Source organism: Dryobates pubescens, chromosome Z, assembly GCF_014839835.1.
Source record: "Dryobates pubescens isolate bDryPub1 chromosome Z, bDryPub1.pri, whole genome shotgun sequence".
Classification (NCBI taxonomy): domain Eukaryota; kingdom Metazoa; phylum Chordata; class Aves; order Piciformes; family Picidae; genus Dryobates; species Dryobates pubescens.
The window spans coordinates 1,474,331-1,494,719 of NC_071657.1; the positions used below are offsets into that span (position 1 = coordinate 1,474,331).

Sequence of the window (20,389 nt, forward strand, 5' to 3'; positions counted from 1 at the left end):
AGCTCTGAGGTCTCCCTGGAGCCTTCTCTTCTCCAGGCTGAACAGCCCCAGTTCTTTCAGCAGAGGGGCTCATAGCAGAGGGGCTCCAGCTCTCTGATCATCTTTGTGGCCCTCCTGTGGAGCTGCTCCATTAGGTCCATACGTCTCATGTGTCTGGGGCCCCACAGCTGGACACAGCACTCCAGGTGAGCAGAGCAGAATGTTAGCTGGTCAACCTTGGGTGGCTTGGAGCTGCTCTTTTCACAGGAAACAGACATGTTCTTGTATTTATAGATGCTTTTATGCTCTTCACCAAATTGTTTTGGTTGGAAGAGGCCTTCAATGTCACTGGGTCCAGCCATGAACCCAGCACTGCCAGGTCACCACCAAACCATGTCCCTCAGCACCACAGCTATGTGGCTTTGAAAGCCCTCCAGGGGTGGGGGCTCCACCACTGCCCTGGGCAGCCTGGGACAGGACTTGACAACCCTTTTGGGGAAGGAATTGTTCCTGATGTCCAGCCTAAACCTGCCCTGGTGCAACTCGAGGCTGTTCCTCTTGGCCTACCGCCGGTTACTTAGGAGAACATCCTCCGCTGTGTCGCTGTTACCACACAAAGTCCCTGAATCTGTAGAGTGGCCTCTGTGGGGAGACAGAAGCCATTTATGAAGATCTCCATAGTGTTAAATAAAAGAAGCATATGCTGGCCTTATTAGTAGCTTGTTGACCTAGATTATCCATGGGGAAGCTTATAAGCTGATCAGCCATTCCAAAATTGGGAGGTGTCATTGCAATTAGCAGGAAAGGCTGTGACAACAGGGCAGACAGCAATTGTTCAGAGAAGAGGAAAGAGAAAACAGGTGACCAACATCCTCCTGCTGGTATGACTTAGCACATAAATGTAATTTAAACTAAACTCACAAAGAGATCCAACATCTTTTGCTTCTGTGCATTGAGTGTGTCGGTGGTGAGAGATTGTATTGAGATGCTGCTTGGGCTGTCTCAGCAGAAAGAGGAGAGCTCCTCGTGGGCTTGCCTGTTTTGGCTTGGATGTGACATATGGAGGTGAGGTTTTAGGCTGATATCAGCTGTTTCCAACATGGAAATATCCTTGAACTTGGTTTAAGCCTAGTTGAACCTGCTGGGGATTCTGAGTGGGCACCTGATGGGGCTGTAATACCCTCGTCCCCCATCTGGCATGAGCAGTTGAGTGCCCTGCATGCCATTAGAAGTGTTGGGAGCCCAGGATCCCTGAGCCCCCGTGGGTTATGGGGGAGGGACAGACTCACAGCTTTGTTTTGAGATGGATTGGATCAGCATGAACCATGGAGGGCTCTTAGGCAGACTGTTGCTTCTGTCTCTCTCAGGGTTTTCTCATATGAAGCAGAGTGCTTGAGATCTGTTACCCTCTGCTCTGCATATCATAGAGTCATAGAATGGGTTGGATTTAAAGGGGCCTTAAAGATCACCTGCCATGGGCAGGGACACCTTCCACTAGCTCCCATTGCTCAAAGCTGCATCCAACCTGGCCTTGAACACTTCCAGGGGTGGGCCAGCTACACCAGGGTTTCACCACCCCCACCACATCATGGCACAGAACTCCTTCAAAATGCCCTTGCTGACTGCTGGTCTGGTTTGAAAAGGTTTTTCATGTCTGAACACCTTCCACTCTCAAAGCTCAGCTTTGGGCAAGAGCCTTTGTGCTTCCCTTGACCACTTTTTGTGTCTCTGCTGACCTGCAAGACTCAGCCACTGTGGTGATTCTGTCATCTTTTGAGGGGAGGTCATTATCTTCTCATTAATCTTCCACCATCCGGGGCAGTGTGCAGTACTTCAGTGCAGGTACTTGAGCTGCAGGTCATCTTTTGGTGGAAAGTGTGACTGAATGAACATGATGCACAGAATCTTGGCTGAGGAACTGAAGTGTATTGAAGTCTTGATACCTGTTCCAAAGAGTCTAGAGCCTCACACAGCTACCTGCATGCAATGGAGAGCTACAGCTGCTGGTGGGAGGCCCTGTTGCCCCATCTTTGGGCCATTCTTTGTTATTGTGTCACACAAGCTCTTTAGCAACAGTGGAGTTTGGTAATGTCTTCAGATTCCTGCAGAAGGATCATTGTTTTATTCTGAGATCTGCACCTCAAAGACTGCCTCCAGTTCTGGTGTCCCCAGCAGTAGAAGGACACAGAGCTGCTGGAGTGAGCCCAGAGGAGGCCACAAAGATGGTCAGAGGGCTGGAACACCTCTGTTATGAGGACAGGCTGAGGGAGCTAGGGATGTTCAGTCTGGAGAAGAGAAGGCTCCAGGGAGACCTTAGAGCTGCCTTCCAGTAGCTGAAGGGATCCTACAGGAAGGCTGCAGTGGGATTTTTCATGAGGGTGTCCTGAGACAGGACAAGGAGGAATGGTTTGAAGCTGAGGGAGAGCAGGGTTAGACTGGAGCTGAGGAAGAAGTTCTTCAGTAGGGGGGTGGTGAGACTCTGGAACAGGCTGCCCAGGGAGGTTGTGGCTGCCTCCTCCCTGGTGGTGTTCAAGGCTAGATGAGGCCTTGAGCATCTGAGTGTAGTTGAGAGGTGTCCCTGCCCATGGTGGGGATGTTGAAGAAGATGATCTCTCAGATCCTTTCCAACCTGAGCCATTCTATTCAACGGCAGAAGAAATCCTTTCTTCTTTACTAGGAACTTAGAGCTGTTGATCTCATGAATCTGTTGTGATGGAGAGGAAGGACTGTTTGAGGACACCTGTACAGAAATAGCTGGTTTTTGTGAGGTGCTTCCAGTGTTGTTCTACAGATGAGTTCACAGAGTAGACTGAGGTTCTGAGTCCTGTCACTTACATGTCCTGGAAGCTGGGGTCTGGTCTTCTCCATTTGGTTTGAATGGAACATATTTATTTACAGGACCCTGTTACTTAACAGAAATAAAGGTGAGTCAAGACAGTGACTTGCTTCAACCTGTCTTTTATCTTCAGCTGCAAGTATTTGGCTCATTAGCTGCTTTCTTCAGATACAACATGTCCTCTTTCCATCTTAGATGTTTTCTCTTTGGAAGAAATGGTGGACTGTGACCTAAGGAAATGAATGAGTAATGAATTTAGAAGGATTTAGCTGACTAACTAGAATAGTATTATGGCTGGAAGTAAGCATTAGTACCTGCCCTTCACTCCAGGAAGGACATTGAGGGTCTGGAGCAGGTCCAGAGAAAGACAGCAAAGCTGGTGAAGGGTCTAGAGCACAGATCTGGTGAGGAGCAGCTCTGAGGGACCTGTGGTTGTTTAGCCTGGAGAAAAGGAGGCTGAGGAGAAACCTTCTGGCTCTCTGCAACCCCCTGAGAAGCCAAGTGAGGACTGGTCTCTTCTCCCAGTGAACATGGAATAGGACAAGAGGAAATGGCCTCTGTTTGTGCCACAGGAGATTTAGGCTGGACAAGAGGAATGATTTCTTCCCCGTGAGGGTTGTGAAGGCCTGGACCAGGCTGTCCAAGGCAGTGGTGGAGTCCCCATCCCTGGAGGGATTTCCAAGCTGTGTAGAAACCTGGAATGCTTTTGATCTTGCTCCAAGTTCCTTCTGTTGACATTGATTGTAGCTTTCATGTGGGGGCCACTGTCAGACTGGCTTTCTGTACAGACCCCAGAGATCAACCTGGCCAGGGTCTGGTTGGAGTGACTTTCTAAAATGACTGTGATTTACAGACTGGTACATTAGTTACAGGACAAGTTAAGCTAATTGCAGGGTTACAAAAATGCTGAAGGGACTGGAACCCTCTATGAGTGAAAGCTGAGAGAATTAGGGCTTTCGGGGGACTTAACCACTTTAATGTGCATCAGGTCTTTGCAGCTGGTCAATGAGTAATGGCAATGTCCTTCAGCAAATGTAGGGAAGAGCAGGCTTTTAGGTGAAGTGAATACACTTAGTTCTGTGATGGGTAAGTGTATTTACTGTGAAGTTGTGTAGGGGCATGTTTCTGTAGCTCACTAATGGTGCTTTTGGGTCCACAAGTAGGTGTTTCTCCACATACCACAGTTTACATGGGCTCAGATGGGATGAATTCTGCTGCAGAACAGAGTGAAGGCTCAGGAGAGCACTGCCAGCTTCAGGCACGTCCTCTCTGATGATGCTGTAGCTGTCTGCTCCTGATGGAAGGGGTTCAACTGCACCAAGACTGAGATGCAAATGTCACATTACTGTGGGTGTTGTAGGCAGGTCCTGTGTTCCCATGCAGTCAGAGCCTGTGACTTACCACACATGTCTAGCCAAAGGAGACAAGCACAGGAGGTTTCAAAAGCAGGGTTCACAGAATGGCTAGGCTTGGAAGGGACCTTACAGATCACCTAATTCCAACCCCCCTGCCATGGGCAGGGACACCTTCCACTGGTCCAGGTTGCTCAAGGCCTCATCCAGCCTGGCTTGAACACCTGCAGGGAGGGCACATCCACAACCTCCCTGGGCAACCTGTGCCAGTGTCTCATCATCCTCACTCTCAAGAATTTCTTCCTTATCTCCAGTCTCAGTCTGCCCTCCTCATTCCCATAGTAGCATCTCACATGCTGCCAGAGATACCTGCTGCCTCCTAAGGAACTGGGTGATTAAAGCCTTTGCTCTCTGAAACATCATTATTGAGCAGACACTTCCTCCAGGGTCTTTTATGTCTTCTTTTTTTCTTGTGGGTCACCAGTTGCTAGTGTCTGCTTCTCGTATATAAATCCTTCTGGAGCTGCTGGAAAGCAGCACTGTGGAGAAAGACCTGGGAATGCTGGTGGACAGCAGCTTCACCATCAGCCAGCAAGGTACTCTCCTGGCCAAGAGGGGCAGTCGTCTCTTGAGATACATTAAGAAGAGTGTGACCAGCAGGCTAAGGGAGGTTCTTCTCCCCCTCTACTCTGCCTCAGTGAGGCCACACCTGGAATACTGTGTCCAGCTCTGGGCTCCCCAATTCAAAAGCACAAGGAACTACTGGAGAGAGTCCAGTAGAGGCTATAAAGATGCTGAAGGGCCTGAAGTATCTCTGTGAGGAGGAAAAGCTGAGAGCCCTGGGGCTGTTGAGCCTGGAGAAGAGCAGCCCCAGAGGGGATCTGATAATGCTCAGCAAGAGATGAAGGACCTGTAGGGGGTAGGAGGACTCTTGTCAGTGGTGCCCAGGGGCAGGACAAGGGGCAGTGGGCACAAACTTGGAACCCAGGAGGTTCCACCTGAACAGGAGGAGAAGCTTCGTTGTGAGGGTGCTGGAGGGCTGGAGCAGGCTGCCCAGAGAGGTTGTGGAGTGTCCTTGTGTGGAGAGCTTCCAGCCCCCCCAGGGCATCATGATGCTGGGGAAGCTGCTGAGTGCCCCTGCTGGAGCAGTGCTCTCCAGAGGTCCCTTCCAAGCCTCTGTGATTTTGTGATTCTGTTCCCTTGGTCAGCACTTTATCTGCAGAGATAATTTCTGTAGAGGAAGCTCATATGTTTATCGTTCGATTTTCAGTCCATCAAACATCTCCAGAACTTGTTTGGTTTTCATTTCCTTGCCCTCCTTGACAGTAAATACTTCCATACATCAGGATAATATTCCTCCCAGAAGCCTGTCATGTAGATTTGGCCAGTGCAGTGATGGAGTGCTGCACTGGGGCTTGAGAACTTAGGTCTGTGACACATTACTATGAATAATCACTTCTTAAGTATTTTAATAGCTCTCCTGCTTCTCTGCTCTGTGTGGCTGTGGCACCTTTAACTCTATCATGACCTCTTACCCCCAAACTGCTCCTTTTGCAGTAATGTAATTGAAAATCCTGTCATCACTCTGAAGATGTGTGCTAGTGATACTGATAACTGAAAAGTGTCCCTGACAGAATTCAGTATTTTGGGACAGCTAAGAGAAGTCTCCCTGCTACTTAGTCTGGGAGGTTAGGTAGGGATCAAGGAGGAAAGGAAGCACCAGTGGAGAAGAGACTCGAGGAGAGGCGAGGAGAGGCGAGGAGAGGCGAGGAGAGGAGAGGAGAGGAGAGGAGAGGAGAGGAGAGGAGAGGAGAGGAGAGGAGAGGAGAGGAGAGGAGAGGAGAGGAGAGGAGAGGAGAGGAGAATGGAATAGAATTAACCAGGTTGGAAGAGACCTTCAAGATAAAAAAACTCTGTCCCCAGCTTTTCTGTAGGCTCTTTGAAGCACTGCAAGGCCACCAGAAGGTCTCCCTGGAGCCTTCTCTCCTCCAGGCTGCCCAAGCCCAACTCTCTCAGCCTGGAGCCTCCCAGCAGAGCCCTTCCAGCCCTGCCAGCATTGCTGTGGCCTCCTCTGGCCCTGCTCCAACAGCTCCCTGTCTGTGCTGAGCACTGCAGAGCTGCCCCAGCACTGCAAGGGAGGTCTGAGCAGAGCCCAGCAGAGGGGCAGAATCCCCTCCCTGCCCCTGCTGCCCAGGGGCTCAGCCCAGCACAGGGCTGGCTCTGGGCTGGCAGTGCTTGGTGCCAGCTCATGGCCAGCTCTGCACCCCCAGCACCCCCAAGGCCTTCTTCACAGGGCTGCTCTCCAGCCCTGCATCCCATGGCCTGATTGCTTGAAAATCAACCCATACATGTCCATGGGACCTGGTGAAACATATCTGAGGCCACTATGAGAGTTGTCTCATGGCACTGCAATACAACTGTCTGTTGGAGCACACCTGGAGGACTGGGTTTGGGTCTCTGGATGTAGGAAAGGTGTGGGCAAAGTGGAGCAAGTTCACTGAAGGGCTACCATGATGACTGGGAGCTGTAGGACTTAGTGTATGAAAATGGACTGAGGGAACTGCCCTTATTTAACCTGGTGAAGGGAAAGCTTTGGGCAAGGCTGTGGATGTGGTTTCAGAGACATGGATTCAGCACTTAGCTTGCTTTGAGCAGGAGGTTGGGCTAGAGACTTCCTAATGTCTCTTTCTACCTTAATTATGACTCTAAGATATGAAAATACTGAAACTGTCTGAAAGAGGAGGAAATAGTTCCTGTGTTCTAGTATGGTAGAGGGCAATGCACTCTCCTGCATGCCAGTACTGACTGGGACAAGGCCTCAGCCACATCCCTGGGCAGCCTGCTCCAGGATTTCACCACTCTCATTTTGAAGGATTTCCTCCTGATATCTGCCCTGCTCCAGGTTCAAACCATTGCCCCCTGTCCTATCACCCACCACAGGCAGTCCCTCCCCAGCCTTCCTGAAGGTCTCCTGCAGATAGTTGAAATGCAGCTCTAAGGTCTCCCTGGCCTTTTCTTCTCCATGCTGAACAGCCCCAATTCTTTCAGCCTGTGTTCACAGCAGAGGTGCTCCATCTCTCTGATCATCTTTGTGGCCTCCTATGGACCCACTCCCATGTTTCTCTCATGTCTGGGACCCCATATCTGGCCCCAGCCCTGCAGGTGAGGTCTCCCCAGAGCAGAGCAGAGGGGCAGGATCCTCTCTCCATCTCTGACCACACTGCTTTGGATGCAGCCCAGGCTGCCCTTGGCCTTCTGTGCTGCCAGTGCCTCTCTCTGCTGTCCAGCTCTTCTCCCACCAGCACCCCCAGGTCCTTCTCTGCAGGGCTGCTCTCAAGCTCATCACCCCCAGCCTTTATTGATACCCAGGGTGGCCTGGACCTAGGTGCAGGTCCTTGCACTTGGCCTTACTGAACCTCATGAGATTCTCCTTAGCCCAGTTCTCCAGGCTGTCAGGGGTGGCATCAAGCCCTTCAGCCTTATCAACTGCACCCCTCAGCTCTATGGATTTATATATGTTTACATATCTATTTAATATGTGTATATAGCTTTAAAAATTATCTATTTTTTTGAATATTTATTAATTTTTATATATATATTTATATGTTCTGGACAGACTAAATTGGTTCTGCTCCTGGAGTGGATGATGTAGTAAGTTGCTGTCATCACCTGTGCACTGTTTGAACACAGAATGTGTTTTGGTTGGGTTGGTCTTTGGGAACATGAAAGCGATGACTAACAGGACTTCCTGGAACACAAATTATCTAACATGAGCTGGAGTAGAACATTCACAGCGTGTCACAACACCCTCCCTACACACACACACACACACACACACACAGACACACAGAGATAATTTGGGGTGCTGACTGATGTGCTGGTTTAATTAGCTTGTACTTTCACAGGGTTTGGGGTTGGGTGGTGGTTTTTTTTTGGCTTTTAAGAGGGCTTTTTGTGTTGCTGTAGGACAGAATCATAGAATTACAGAATTGGTTTTGGGTGCAAAAGGGCCATTAAGATCAAGTCCAGCCATTAACCCAGCACTGCCAGGTCACCACTAATCCGTGTCCCTCAGCACCACAGCTACATGGGTTTGAAATCCCTGCAGGGGAGCCTGTTCCAGGGCTTGACCATTCTTTCAGGGAACAAATTGTGCTTCGTGTCCAACCTGAGTTTCAGGTCATTTCCTCTCCTCCTATTGCTTGCTCCCTGGGAGAAGAAACCAACCCCGCCACGTGGCTCCAGCCTCTTTTCAAGGAGTTCTGGAGAGCCAGATGATCTCCCCTCAGCCTCCTATTCCCCAGACTAAACAACCTCAGCTGCTCCTCACCAGCCTTCTTTTCCAAACCCTTCACCAGCTTGGCTGTCCTGCTCTGGACCTGCTCCAGCATCTCAGTATCCTCCTTGGAGCGAGAGCCCCAAAACTGAGCCCAGGATTTGAGGAGTGGTCTCACCAGTGCCCAGCACAGGAAAAGAATCATCACCCTGCCCGTGCTGCAGCAGAATTCCCCTTTGGCAGTGTGATGAATGAATTCCCAAACTCCACCAAAAGGCTGTTGTATGTGCTGTGGGTGTTTCAGATCCTGCCTCAGAAACAATATGACCTAAATATTTAATCAGGCTTAGCAGAATTGGTTTGTTTTGTTTATTGCTGCAGATTAATCTCGCTCCTCTGAGCCCAATACAGGTGGCATCCATGTCTGCAAGACCTTCCTTTTTCTTTTTATTTGTTCACATTCTCTTACTCACATTAGAAGATTTACAGTCTTCATAAAATCTGGAGTGCACCAAGAGTGGCCAACAGGATGGCATTCAACAAGTCCAAGTGCCAGGGGCTGCACTTTGGCCACAACAACCCCATGCAGAGCTACAGGCTGGGGTCAGAGTGGCTGAGAGCTGCCAAACAGAGAGGGACCTGGGGGTGCTGATTGACAGTTGTCTAAACATGAGCCAGCAGTGTGCCCAGGGGGCCAAGAGGGCCAATGGCATCCTGGCCTGTATTAGGAATAGTGTGGCCAGCAGGAGCAGGGAGGTCATTGTGCCCTCTACTCAGCACTGGTTAGGCCACACCTTGAGTCCTGTGTCCAGTTCTGGGCTCCTCAGTTTAAGAAGGACATTGAGAGACTTGAAGGTGTCCAGAGAAGGGCAACAAGGCTGGGGAGAGGCCTTGAGCACAGCCCTGTGAGGAGAGGCTGAGGGAGCTGGGGTTGTTTAGCCTGGAGAAGAGGAGGCTCAGGGGAGACCTTATTGCCCTCTACAACTACCTGAAAGGTGGTTGCAGCCAGGAAGGGGTTGGTCTTTTCTCTCTCTCAACCAGCACCAGAACAAGAGGACACAGTCTCAAGCTGTGCCAGGGGAAGTTTAGGCTGGAGGTGAGGAGAAAGTTCTTCACTGAGCGAGTCGTTCGTCATTGGAATGTGCTGCCCAGGGAGGTGGTGGAGTCCCCATCCCTGGAAGGTGTTCAAGAGGGGATTGGATGTGGCACTTGGTGCCATGGTCTGGTCATGAGGTCTGTGGTGACAGGTTGGACTTGATGATCTTTGAGGTCTCTTCCAACCTTAGTGATACTGTGAGACTGTGATACTGTGAAGAGGAGGATTATGAATTACATTTGCTTCAACCTTAGCACTGGGGGGTTTCTTCTTTTGAGTCCTGTGTATGCTTCAGACTGAGTTGGTGTTTGTAGAGAGCTTAGTGAGTACTGGTTTCATGCTGATTTTTTCTGTGCCCTGCCCAATTTGTTTCATTTCTGTCTTGTTTAAAAAGATGTTTGGGCCTGGTCCTGTTGATGTTTTGGCTGTTTGCTTCTTTGGGTTTTTGGTCTTTTATATAGTAATTTTTTACCTGCATTTAGAGAAAATACCAACTCTTTGGTTTATTGAGTAAGGACCTAAGTGCCTTTGGGTGTTTTGTTTAATGCTGTTGTCTCATTCAATACTGTCCTTTAAGTTTGGGGTAAATAGGTTGGTGGGGGGCAAATCAGTGTGAGCATATTGTGGATTTCAACACTTTTTATGTCTTGTTTCTGCTAAGTGTTTACTCTGTGGCCCTGGGCTGCTTCTGTGCACCTCTTGAGTTATGTGGAGTTTGAATTAAAGCTTGCAAGCGATCACTGCAAAATGATTGCAGTGACCACTGAAGACATTGAGTTTTCTCCAAATGAACACAAGAAAGGGCAGGATTGGAAGAACCTTTAGGAAAGTCTCATTCATTTATTTGGTTTGGTTTTCTTAGGTGTTTCATGCAAGGCTCTTGGATGACTTCCAAGCAGTCAGGGAGGCTCAGGATAGCTGCAGGAAGCCACAACATCCATTCATGCCCTGTCTGCCAAGAGGTCAAACCTCATCCTGAGATGCATCAAAGAGAGCATGACCAACCAGCCAAAAGTGGTGATTGCCTGGCTGTATCCAGTGTTAATGCAGCTTCACCTCAAGTGATGTGTGCTGTTCTGGGCTCCACCTTTTAAGAAGGATGCAAAGGTCCTTGAATGCATCTGGAGGAGGGCAGCAAAGCTTGGGAAAGGGCTGGAGGGAATGTCCTGTGAGGATAGACTGATGATGCTGGGCTTGCTTCATTTGGAGAGAAGGAAGCCAAGGGGCAACCTCACTGGTCTCTGAAGTTTCCTGTGGAGGAGACATGGAGAGGCAGAGGCTGAGCACTTCTCCCTAGGGAATCAAATGATAGGAATTGTGGGAATTGCAGAATCACACAGCATGGTGGGGCTTGGAAGGGACCTCTGGAGATCATCCAGTCCAACCCCCCCTGCTCAAGCAGGACACCCACAACAGCTTCCCCAGGATCACAATGGCCAGGGGGGGTTGGAATCTCTCCAGAGATGCAGACTCCACAAGCTCTCTGGGCAGCCTGCTCCAGGCCTCCAGCACCCTCACAACAAAGAAGTTTCTCCTCCTGTTCAGGTGGAACCTCCTGGGTTCCGTTTGTGCCTCTTGGCCTGTTGCAAGGGGCCACTGAAGAGAGTCTGCCTTTATCTTCCTGACCCCTGCACTTAGATACTGATGAGCATTGAGAAGATCTGCTGCTGACTGCAGGAAGGTTAGACTGGGCAACCTTTACAGATCCCTTCTAACCCACAGCATTCTGTGACTCAGTGAGACTTTGGCTTTGGTAAGCTCATAGGCTTAGGGCCCCAGTGAACTGCACCCAAGGATCAGCTGATGGTGGCTTTCCTTTCTGCCCTGCTCTTTGCCCAAGGTACACAAATCATTTGATCTTCTGAAACTGTTTTTAGCCACACACATCTCTGTTCAGCAGGGAGGGATTATAGAGGAGTTCTAGGCTGTGAAGTGTGGATAACCAAACCAGGTTGGATTGGCCAGGTTTCAACTGACTGAGCAGAAAACTGAGGAACAGATGTCTTGTTGATTTGGTAAGGATGCTGTAGCCTTGAGTTGGGACTGATTTTTGCCAAAGTCAGCGCCAAGGAGGCTCAATTTCACTTCATCTTCACTCCTTGCACTGTAAACCTCCCCAGCTTAGCACTCCAGGGGTATGTCTGCACTGGAGAAATACCCAGGCTGAAATGGGGACAGCAAACAGTCTGGCAGGAGCATCTTGGTTTATCTCACAATGTGTTAAGCTGCTGAAGCCACTTTCTGATGGACTGGCCACACGTACACCATAATGCAGTTCAGTGTTTAGAGGGCAAAACCTTTCCCAGCAGAGCTCTGAGGTTATGTGAGGTTATGTGCTTTACAGCTCACCAGTGAAGCAGTTTGCTGCAGGTGAACCACTCTGATTAACTTATTTTCCTTTCCATTGTGAGTGGGAGGAGATCCTGGGAATAGGCACAGGCAGTGCAGCTCCTGCCTCAGAGCAGTCAGAGTTGGTTAGTATGAATATTAATTGTTTTATTGACTGTTCTGTAGCTATTTCATGGAAGTGATTGAGGCTTAGCACGAAAAAGCTGACCAGGTCTTAACTCGGTTACGATAAAGCACTGTGTTCGAGGAACCAGAATTAACTGCATGAGTGCCCTACCAGTGAAACCCAGAGAAGCCTGCACTCCTCAGTAATTGTCTGAACGTTTTCCACCTGCAGCCAGATGTCAGCTTCCATGAAAATCAGTTAAGTTTCGAGAATACTCTGGGGGCTTTGGGGTTTTTTTAGCGGTGAGCTTTGTAAACAAGTCAGGTCTCAGCCTCCATGAAAATCAGTTGCATTCTGTCAGTGCTTTCATTTAATACCTTTTTATTTTCATGGTGGGCTTTGAAAACAGTCAGATCTCAGCTTCCAAGAAAAATCAGCTGCATTTGGTGAATACTCTCAGGGTTGAGTTGTTTTTTCATAGATTCATAGAGCGGTTGAGGCTGGAAGGGACCTTGAAGATCATCCAGTTCCAACACCCCTGCCATGAGCAGGGACACCTTCCACTAGACCAAGTGAACTTGGTAAACAGTCAGACCTCAGCTTCCATGAAAAGCAGCTAAATTTTGTGAATACTTTGAATTTCTTTTTTTTTTAACTTTTTTTGATGGTGACCTGTGTAATCAGTGAGATCTCAGCTCCTCTGAAAATCCTTTAAATTCTGTGGTTGCTCCCTGGTGGTTTTTTTCAATGCTGAACTTGGTAAACAGTCAGACCTCAACTTCCATGAAAACCAATTAACTTTTGTGAATACTTTATATTATTTTCTTTTAGCTTTTTTTTGATGGTGACCTTTGTAATCAGTGAGATCTCAGCTTCCCTGAAAATCCTTTAATTTTTGTGGCTGCTCCCTGTTCTTTTAGTGGTGAACTTTGCAAACAGTCAGATCTCAACTTCCATGCAGATCAGCTGAGTTTTGAGAATACTCCCAGATTGTTGGGTTTTTTTTCCAGTGGTGAACTTTGCAAACAGTCAGACCTCGGCTTCTGTGACAATCAGTTAAATTTTGTGAATGCTCCCAGATTGTTTTTTTCAGTGGTGAACTTCGCAAACAGTCAAGACCTCAACTTCCATGAAAACCCATTAAATTTTGTGGCTACTCCCTCTTCTTTTAATGGTGCACAGTCAGACTGTAACTCCTGTGAAAATCAGCCAACCTTTGTGAATGCTCTCAGGGTTTTTATTTTAATGGTGGCCTTTCCCAACAGCAAGATCACAACATCTGTGAAAATCAGTTAAATTTTGTGAATACTCCCAGGGTGTTGTGTTTTGGTTTGGTTTGGTTTGGTTTGGTTTGGTTTGGTTTTGATGGTGACCCTTTAAAACCAGGCTCAGACCCAAGGGATTTAAATTTTCAGCCGAAAACCTGGGATTCAGTTCCATTTTCAGGGCAAATTAAGAGGCAAAAACTTAATGCTACCAAACAAAGCTAACAGAGCCCCAATTCCTTGCACCTCCAACACGTAAGACTCAGTAGATTCCCATTGTGGTGGCACCAGAACCAGGTGAGCAAATCCACCTGCTGACAACCGATGTTCTATGTCACATTGGTCCCATTGCTCACTTGGCATCTTTCACTGCCTCTTGGTGCAGGGAAACCAGGGACATGAAACCATGACTTAGCTTTCCTAAAGGAAAACACCTCTTTTTTTTCTGTTCTTTCTCCCTTCTACCCTTGTCTTGCAGTTATACCTGCCGCCACTTGCGGAGATATGTCTATGTCTTGGACAAACTGTATTTCCCCCACTCCCACTGCTCTACGCTGCAGCATTGCTTCTCGACCCTCAGTGACAATGGAGAGGAACTCTTGTCTTTAACTTGTTCTCACATTCTCAGATCCTATGCTGCCAGGTTATTAACCTCTGCTCTCCCGTTTACTGCATGCTGCATGCTCTGTGCCTGCTCTGTGCATGCCGAGTAACGAACGTGGGAATCCTGGAAGGGGTGGTTTGTGTCTGTGTGGCATCCTTGAGCTGTGTCCTGCAAAGTGTGGGACTCTTAATGATGGTTTGGATTTTGTTTTGTTTTGTTTTGTTTTTAATTCAGAATATAGAGTACCATAGAGTTGTTAGGGTTGGAAGGGACCTCAAGGGTCATCTAGTTCCAACCCCCCTGCCTTGGGCAGGGACACCTCACACTAGAGCAGGTTGCTCAGAGCCACATCCAGCCTGGAGTACAGCTTCTGGAATTATTGTGTGGCCTTTGGAAGTTTTAAATGCTTTTGACATTGAAGTGTTTTAAAAGGGGTCTATAAGAAAGCTGGGGACAGGGTTTTGAGCAGGGCCTCTTGTGACAGGACAAGGGGTGATGGTTTGAACTGAAAGAGGGAGAATCAGAGTGGAGAGAAGGAAGAAATGTTTGACAGTGAGGGTGGTGAGAGCCTGTGCCAGGCTGCCCAGAGAGGTGGGAGATGTCCCATCCATGGCAGCATTGCAGCTGAGGTTGTTTGGGGGCTGTGAGCAGCCTGCTCTGGGGATGTCCCTGCTGACTGCAGTGACTGGATGAGCTTTAAAGGTCCTTTCCCACCCAAACCATTCTGTGACTCTCTGGTAAGTTTTCTGACATGTAAATTCTATCTTGATTCTCATGATTTCCTTAACTTTGTCTATAAAAACTGCTTTTTGAGAATGAGAGCCATGGGAACTTTTCCTTCTGAGTTCAGTAATCTGCCATCACACTTGATAGACCAAGAAAAATCTGCCTTGTTTTGTTTTAATATGACTGACCAGTTTTGACTGTCAAATGATCTAAGAATCCCAAATTAGAGGGGACCTCAAAGATCATCTGGTCTAACCTTTCTTGACAAAGGCACAGTCCAGACAAGACAGCCCAGCACCCTGCTCATCCTAATCTTAGAAGTGTCCAGTGCTGGGGACTCCATTGCTTCTCTGGAGAGATTAAAGTGTCCTACGAGGGGAAACTTGTGAGCAGCAGCACTGCAGGAAAGCTGCAGGCTCCACGGCAGGCAGGGTCCAGGGAGAAGCCAGGTCTGAGTGGAGCACTGCTTAGGCCACATTGAGTCCTGTGTCCAGTTCTGGGCTCCTCAGTTTAGGAAAGAGGTTGAGATGCTGGAAGGTGTCCAGAGAAGGGCAACAAAGCTGGGGAGGGGTCTGGAGCACAGCCCTGTGAGGAGAGGCTGAGGGAGCTGGGGTTGCTTAGCCTGCAGAAGAGGACACTCAGGGGAGACCTTCTTGCTCTCTCCAACTCCCTGAAGGGAGGTTGTAGCCAGGTGGGGGTTGGGCTCTTCTGCCAGGCAAGCAGCACCAGAACAAGAGGACACAGTCTTAAGCTGTGCCAGAGGAGGTTTAGGCTGGATGTTAGGAAGAAGTTTTTCATAGAAAGAGAGATTGGCCACTGGAATGGGCTGCCCAGGGAGGTGGTGGAGTCACCATCCCTGGAGGTGTATAGAAAGAGCCTGGATGAGGCACTTGGTGCCACTGTTTAGTTGATCAGATGGTGCTGGGTGATAGGTTGGACTGGATGATCTCAAAGGTCTTTTCCAACCTGGCTGATTGTGTATTATGTATGATTCCAATGGCTGATTATCTTTGTTGTGAAGAACTGTCTAATTAGAGTCTCCCCTGAAGCAGTTTGCATTACCCTTTGTCTTGTCCACATGATTCCTTGTAAAAAGAGAGGCTCTGTAGCCACAAAGATGATACAGAATACGATTGGTGAGGATCCCCCAGCCCAAAGCTACCTCGTAAAACCCCGTGTCCCTGATGCAGAATTACAGATGACCCTACAGAAACTGTGAAATAACAGGCATTCAAAAGTAACTTCTACTGACAATACCCAAATGTTTTGTTTTAAACCATTTGCTCCACGTAACAACAACAAAACCAAAAAAAACCAACCCAAAAAAAAAAGGTTAAGTTTTACTCCTTAACTGCTGACGCTGCAGATAATTAAATGTATTAACCAAGAATGCTGGAAGCTTTGGGAAAGCAAGGACAAAAATTGCATGACAGCATTGATTAGAACATGGAAAGCAGCCAGGGTGGAAACACAGCTTCCCAGCTAAGCCATCATACAATAGCAAGAGACCACACAGTAAACATAAGTAAAACCAGCTTGATCGTCAAGGGAAGAAAATGTGGCATGCCAAGCTGGGGTAGCTCTGTTTTGTACAGCAGGCATTTTTTATGGTAGTACATAATGATGGAGAACTACACTGAAGGGTCTCAACAGGAGATGAGAATGTGGCTGTCCCAGGGGCGTTCTCTGGTTTAATTCAGAGCAGAGCTATAGGTAGTAAAGCCAGGCAAAAGCCCAGGATTTCAAAAAGCATCGTTGGAAAGTGAGTAAGAGCAATCAAGTCAGTCCACACCAAAGTCTTGTTTAAGGGGGAATGTTTCACATGTAGGAATGGTACCCTGAGAACATAAAGAGCCTAATTATTAGAGAATCCCACCATGGTGGGGGTTAGAAGGCACCTCTGGAGATCATCCAGTACAATCCTCCTGCTAAAGCAGGGCACGCACAGCAGCTTTGCCCAGCATCACCACGGCCAGGGGGTTTTGGATGCTCACCAGAGGAGACTCCACAACCTCTCTGAGCAGACTGCTCCAGGGCTCTCCCACATTTAAAGTAAATATGCTTTTCCTTATTCCAGCATGTTTCACTTAAAAGTTTGGGATGTTAGAAACAAGTTCTTACCATGAGCGTAGTGGAACACTGGAACAGGTTGTTCAGGGAGGTGGTTGAGGTCTCATCCCTGGAGATATTCAGGGTGAGGCTCAACAGGACTCTGGGCAACCTGATGTAGTGGAGGATGTCCCTGCTGACTGCAAGGGGTTTGGACTGGGTGAGCTTTGGAGGTCCCTTCCAACCCAGACCACTCTATAATCCTATGATTCTATGATATTTGGGTAATTCTGTACAACACTGTAACAGGAGGTTAGCAAAATCATCCCTGGGAGACTTAAGTACTCCTCCATGGATATTGCATCTTTCAGGTGGCATCATGGATGAGAAGAACCAATAACTGATAACACCAAATGCATTTTACTGTGGCACGCCTGAGAAGTTTTTAGAGCAGTAAGTTAATCCAATCAGTCTCCATGGTGAAACTGGTAGAGAGAGCTCACTGGTATTGCTTTCTGAAATGGGACTGGTGCATCAGTTGAGGCATTTTTATGCTAAATGGACCGTTAAAGGTCCTCTAGTCCAATGTCACGTCGGTGACACATCTGCAACTGGAACAGGTTGCTCACAGCCCCAAACAACCTGACCTCGAACACTGCCAGGGATGGGACATTTCCCACCTCTCTGGGCAACCTAGGGCAGGCTCTTACCACCCTCAGGGTCAAGCATTTCTTCCTTCTCTCCACTCTCAATCTCCCTCTTTCAGTTTCAAGCCATCCCCCCTTGTCCTGTCACAGCAGGCACTGGAAAAAAAGTCTGTCCACAACTTTTTTTCTGGGACCATGAAGCACTGCAAGGCCACCAGAAGGTCTCCCTGGAGCCTTCTCTTCTCCAGGCTGCCCAAGGCCAACTCTCTCAGCCTGGAGCCTCCCAGCAGAGCCCTTCCAGCCCTGCCAGCATTGCTGTGGCCTCCTCTGGCCCTGCTCCAGCAGCTCCCTGGCTGTGCTGAGCACTGCAGAGCTGCCCCAGCACTGCAGGGGGGGTCTGAGCAGAGCCCAGCAGAGGGGCAGAATCCCCTCCCTGCCCCTGCTGCCCACACTGCTTTCAAATAGTGTCTAAATCCTGTCTGAACATAATGGATCCAGTACCTATTTCATGGTGGAGCATAAATATCGGTCCTGGGTGTGTAATCTGTCATTGCTGCTCTCTAATAATTCTCTTGTGGCTGTGCTTGGTTATTGATTATTGCTCAGCTGGGCTTCATGATGTGAAATATGTTCTCCCACTCTGGCCATCATGGTTTTGAGTCCCACATTCATCCTGTGGTGTTTTAGTGTTCGTGTGTGTTCCCCTTTCTGTTTTCAACCACTTTGGGTCGCCGCAGTCGATCTCAGGGTAAATTGGTTTGGGAAATGCAGCTGCTGAGTGTAGGCAGTGGCAAAAGGCAGCTAACAATCAGGGATTTATTTCTTTTGGGATGCTGAACAAATTTCAGGACAGTTTTGTTTTCATAGCTCACTTGACATTGTGTGTGTGAAAGCAGGAAATACAGTTTTGCTGAGCCTTGTAAATTGAGTAAACATGTTCCTGAAGCAGTAGAGCACAAGGAGGAATTGGATGGATTCATCTGAATTAGGCTTTTTCTTTTCCTTTTTCTTTTTTCCCCTTTTTTTCTTTTTTTTTCTCCTTTTTCTTTTTTTGTTTTTATCTCTTTTTTTCTTATTTATTTTGTCCTTTTTTGTCTTATTTATTTTTCCTTATTTATTTTTTCCTTTTTTCTTATTTTTTTTCTTATTTATTTTTAACTTTCCCCCCCTTATTTATTTTTTCCTTATTTATTTTTTCCCTACTTATCTTTCCTTATTTATTTTTTTCCTTATTTTTTTCATTATTTATTTTTCCTTATTTATTTTTTTCCTTTCCCCCCCCTTATTTACTTTTTCCTTATTTATTTTTTCCTTTTTCCCCCTTATTTATTTTTCTTTTTTTTCCTTATTTATTTTTCATTATTTATTTTTTCCTTTTCCCCCTTATTTATTTTTTCCTTTTCCCCCTTATTTATTTTTCCTTATTTATTTTTTCCCTTTTTCCCCTTATTTTTTCCTTTTTTCCCCTTATTTATTTTTCCTTATTTATTTTTTCCTTATTTATTTTTCCTTGTTTTTTCCTTATTTTTCCATGTTTATTTTTCATTTTTTTTCCTTTTTCCCCCTTATTTATTTTTCCTTATTTATTTTTTCCTTTTTTCCCCTTATTTATTTTTCCTTATTTATTTTTTCCTTATTTATTTTTCCTTATTTTTTCCTTATTTTTTTCCATGTTTATTTTTCATTATTTTTTCCTTTTTTCCCCTTATTTATTTTTCCTTTTTCCCCTTTATTTATTTTTTCCTTATTCATCTTTCCTTATTTATTTTTTCATTATTTATTTTTCGTTATTTATTTTTTCCTTATTTTTTTCCTTATTTTTTCCTTATTTATTTTTTCTTTTTTTCCCCTTATTTATTTTTTCCTTCTTTATTTTTCCTTATTTATTTTTTCCTTATTTATTTTTTGCTTACTTATTTTTTCCACAGGATTAAAAAACAAACAAACAAAACCACGAAGGAATATAACATTAAATTCATGCTCTTTTTTTGCATAGCTTTTCTTACCTACAGGTAGTTTTGTTTGAAGAGGGAAAGGTGTCTAGTAAGGTTTGAATGCTCCCTTTCAAAAGTGTTCTGGCACGTTGTCTGAAGCCTGTAGAGGAGAAGCTTTGCAGCCACACTCCTCTTATGCCATCAGACTGGATGGAATGATGCAATTAGATTAATTTAAGAATGTGCAGCCTTAGCAGGGTCAGGGCCTTGGGGGTTAGCTTTGAGAAATAACTGCCCATTACCAGAAATGTTTCTGTTGCTGCAATGTGATGGTGGAGTCCTGCATAAAGCCAACTCATCTTCATTATTACCCTCTTGCCATTTTTCCTTTGGAGAGAGAGGTGGGATGAGGAAACTTTGTGGTGCAGCTCATCTGGAGTTGCCACCACAGGACAACCAGGCAGTCAGGCTCAGTCAGCATGGGTTTATGGAAGGCAAATCCTGCTTCAGCTAACCTGATCTCTCTGTTACAAGATGACCCACAAGTGGATGAGGGGAAAGGCTGTGGATGTTGTCTACCTGGACTTGAGTAAAGCTTTTTACACCATTTCCCACAGCACTCTCTGGAGAAAGTGGCGGCTTGTGGCTTGGGTGGTGGGTGGATACTTCACTAGGTAAATGAAACTCTGGCTGGATGGCCCAAACAGTTGTGAGGAATGGAGTTTTAACAGCTGGTGGCTGGTCACCAGTGGTGTTCCCCAGGGCTCAGTGCTGGGGCCAGCTCTGTTTGACATCTTTATCAATGGTCTGGATGAGGGAATTGAGTGCACCCTCATTAAGCTCGCAGACAACAGCAAGCTGGGATGGAGCATCAATGTGCTTGATGGTAGGAAGGCTCTGCAGAGGAACCTGGACAGGCTGGATTGTTGGGCCAAGGCCAGTGGCATGAAGTTAAACAAGGCCAAGTGCTGGGTTCTGTGCTTTGGGTCAAAACAGCCCTATGGCATGTGCCAGATATGGGGTGGAAGGGCTGGAAACTGCCTGGCAGAGAGAAAACTGGGGGTGCTAATTGACAGCTGGCTAAAAATGAGTGAGCAGTGTGCACTGGTAGCAAAGAAGGCCACCAGTATCTTGGCTTGGATCAGCAATAGTGTGGCCAGCAGGAGTGGG

General features: G+C 47.1%; 1 protein-coding gene across 3 annotated transcripts in view; it reads left to right on the forward strand.

Moving 5' to 3' along the window:
- The window catches only part of DYM (dymeclin), a 313,818-nt gene that overhangs the window by 145,167 nt on the left and 148,262 nt on the right, over positions 1 to 20,389 (forward strand). For 2 of the 3 annotated variants that reach the window (XM_054179019.1, XM_054179020.1), the window contains exon 14: positions 13,738 to 13,902. The exons of the other annotated variant lie outside the window; for it this stretch is intronic. In XM_054179019.1, the coding sequence (XP_054034994.1) occupies positions 13,738 to 13,902 (165 nt within the window). The remainder of the gene's footprint in view (positions 1 to 13,737; positions 13,903 to 20,389) is intronic. 3 annotated transcript variants of the gene reach the window in all.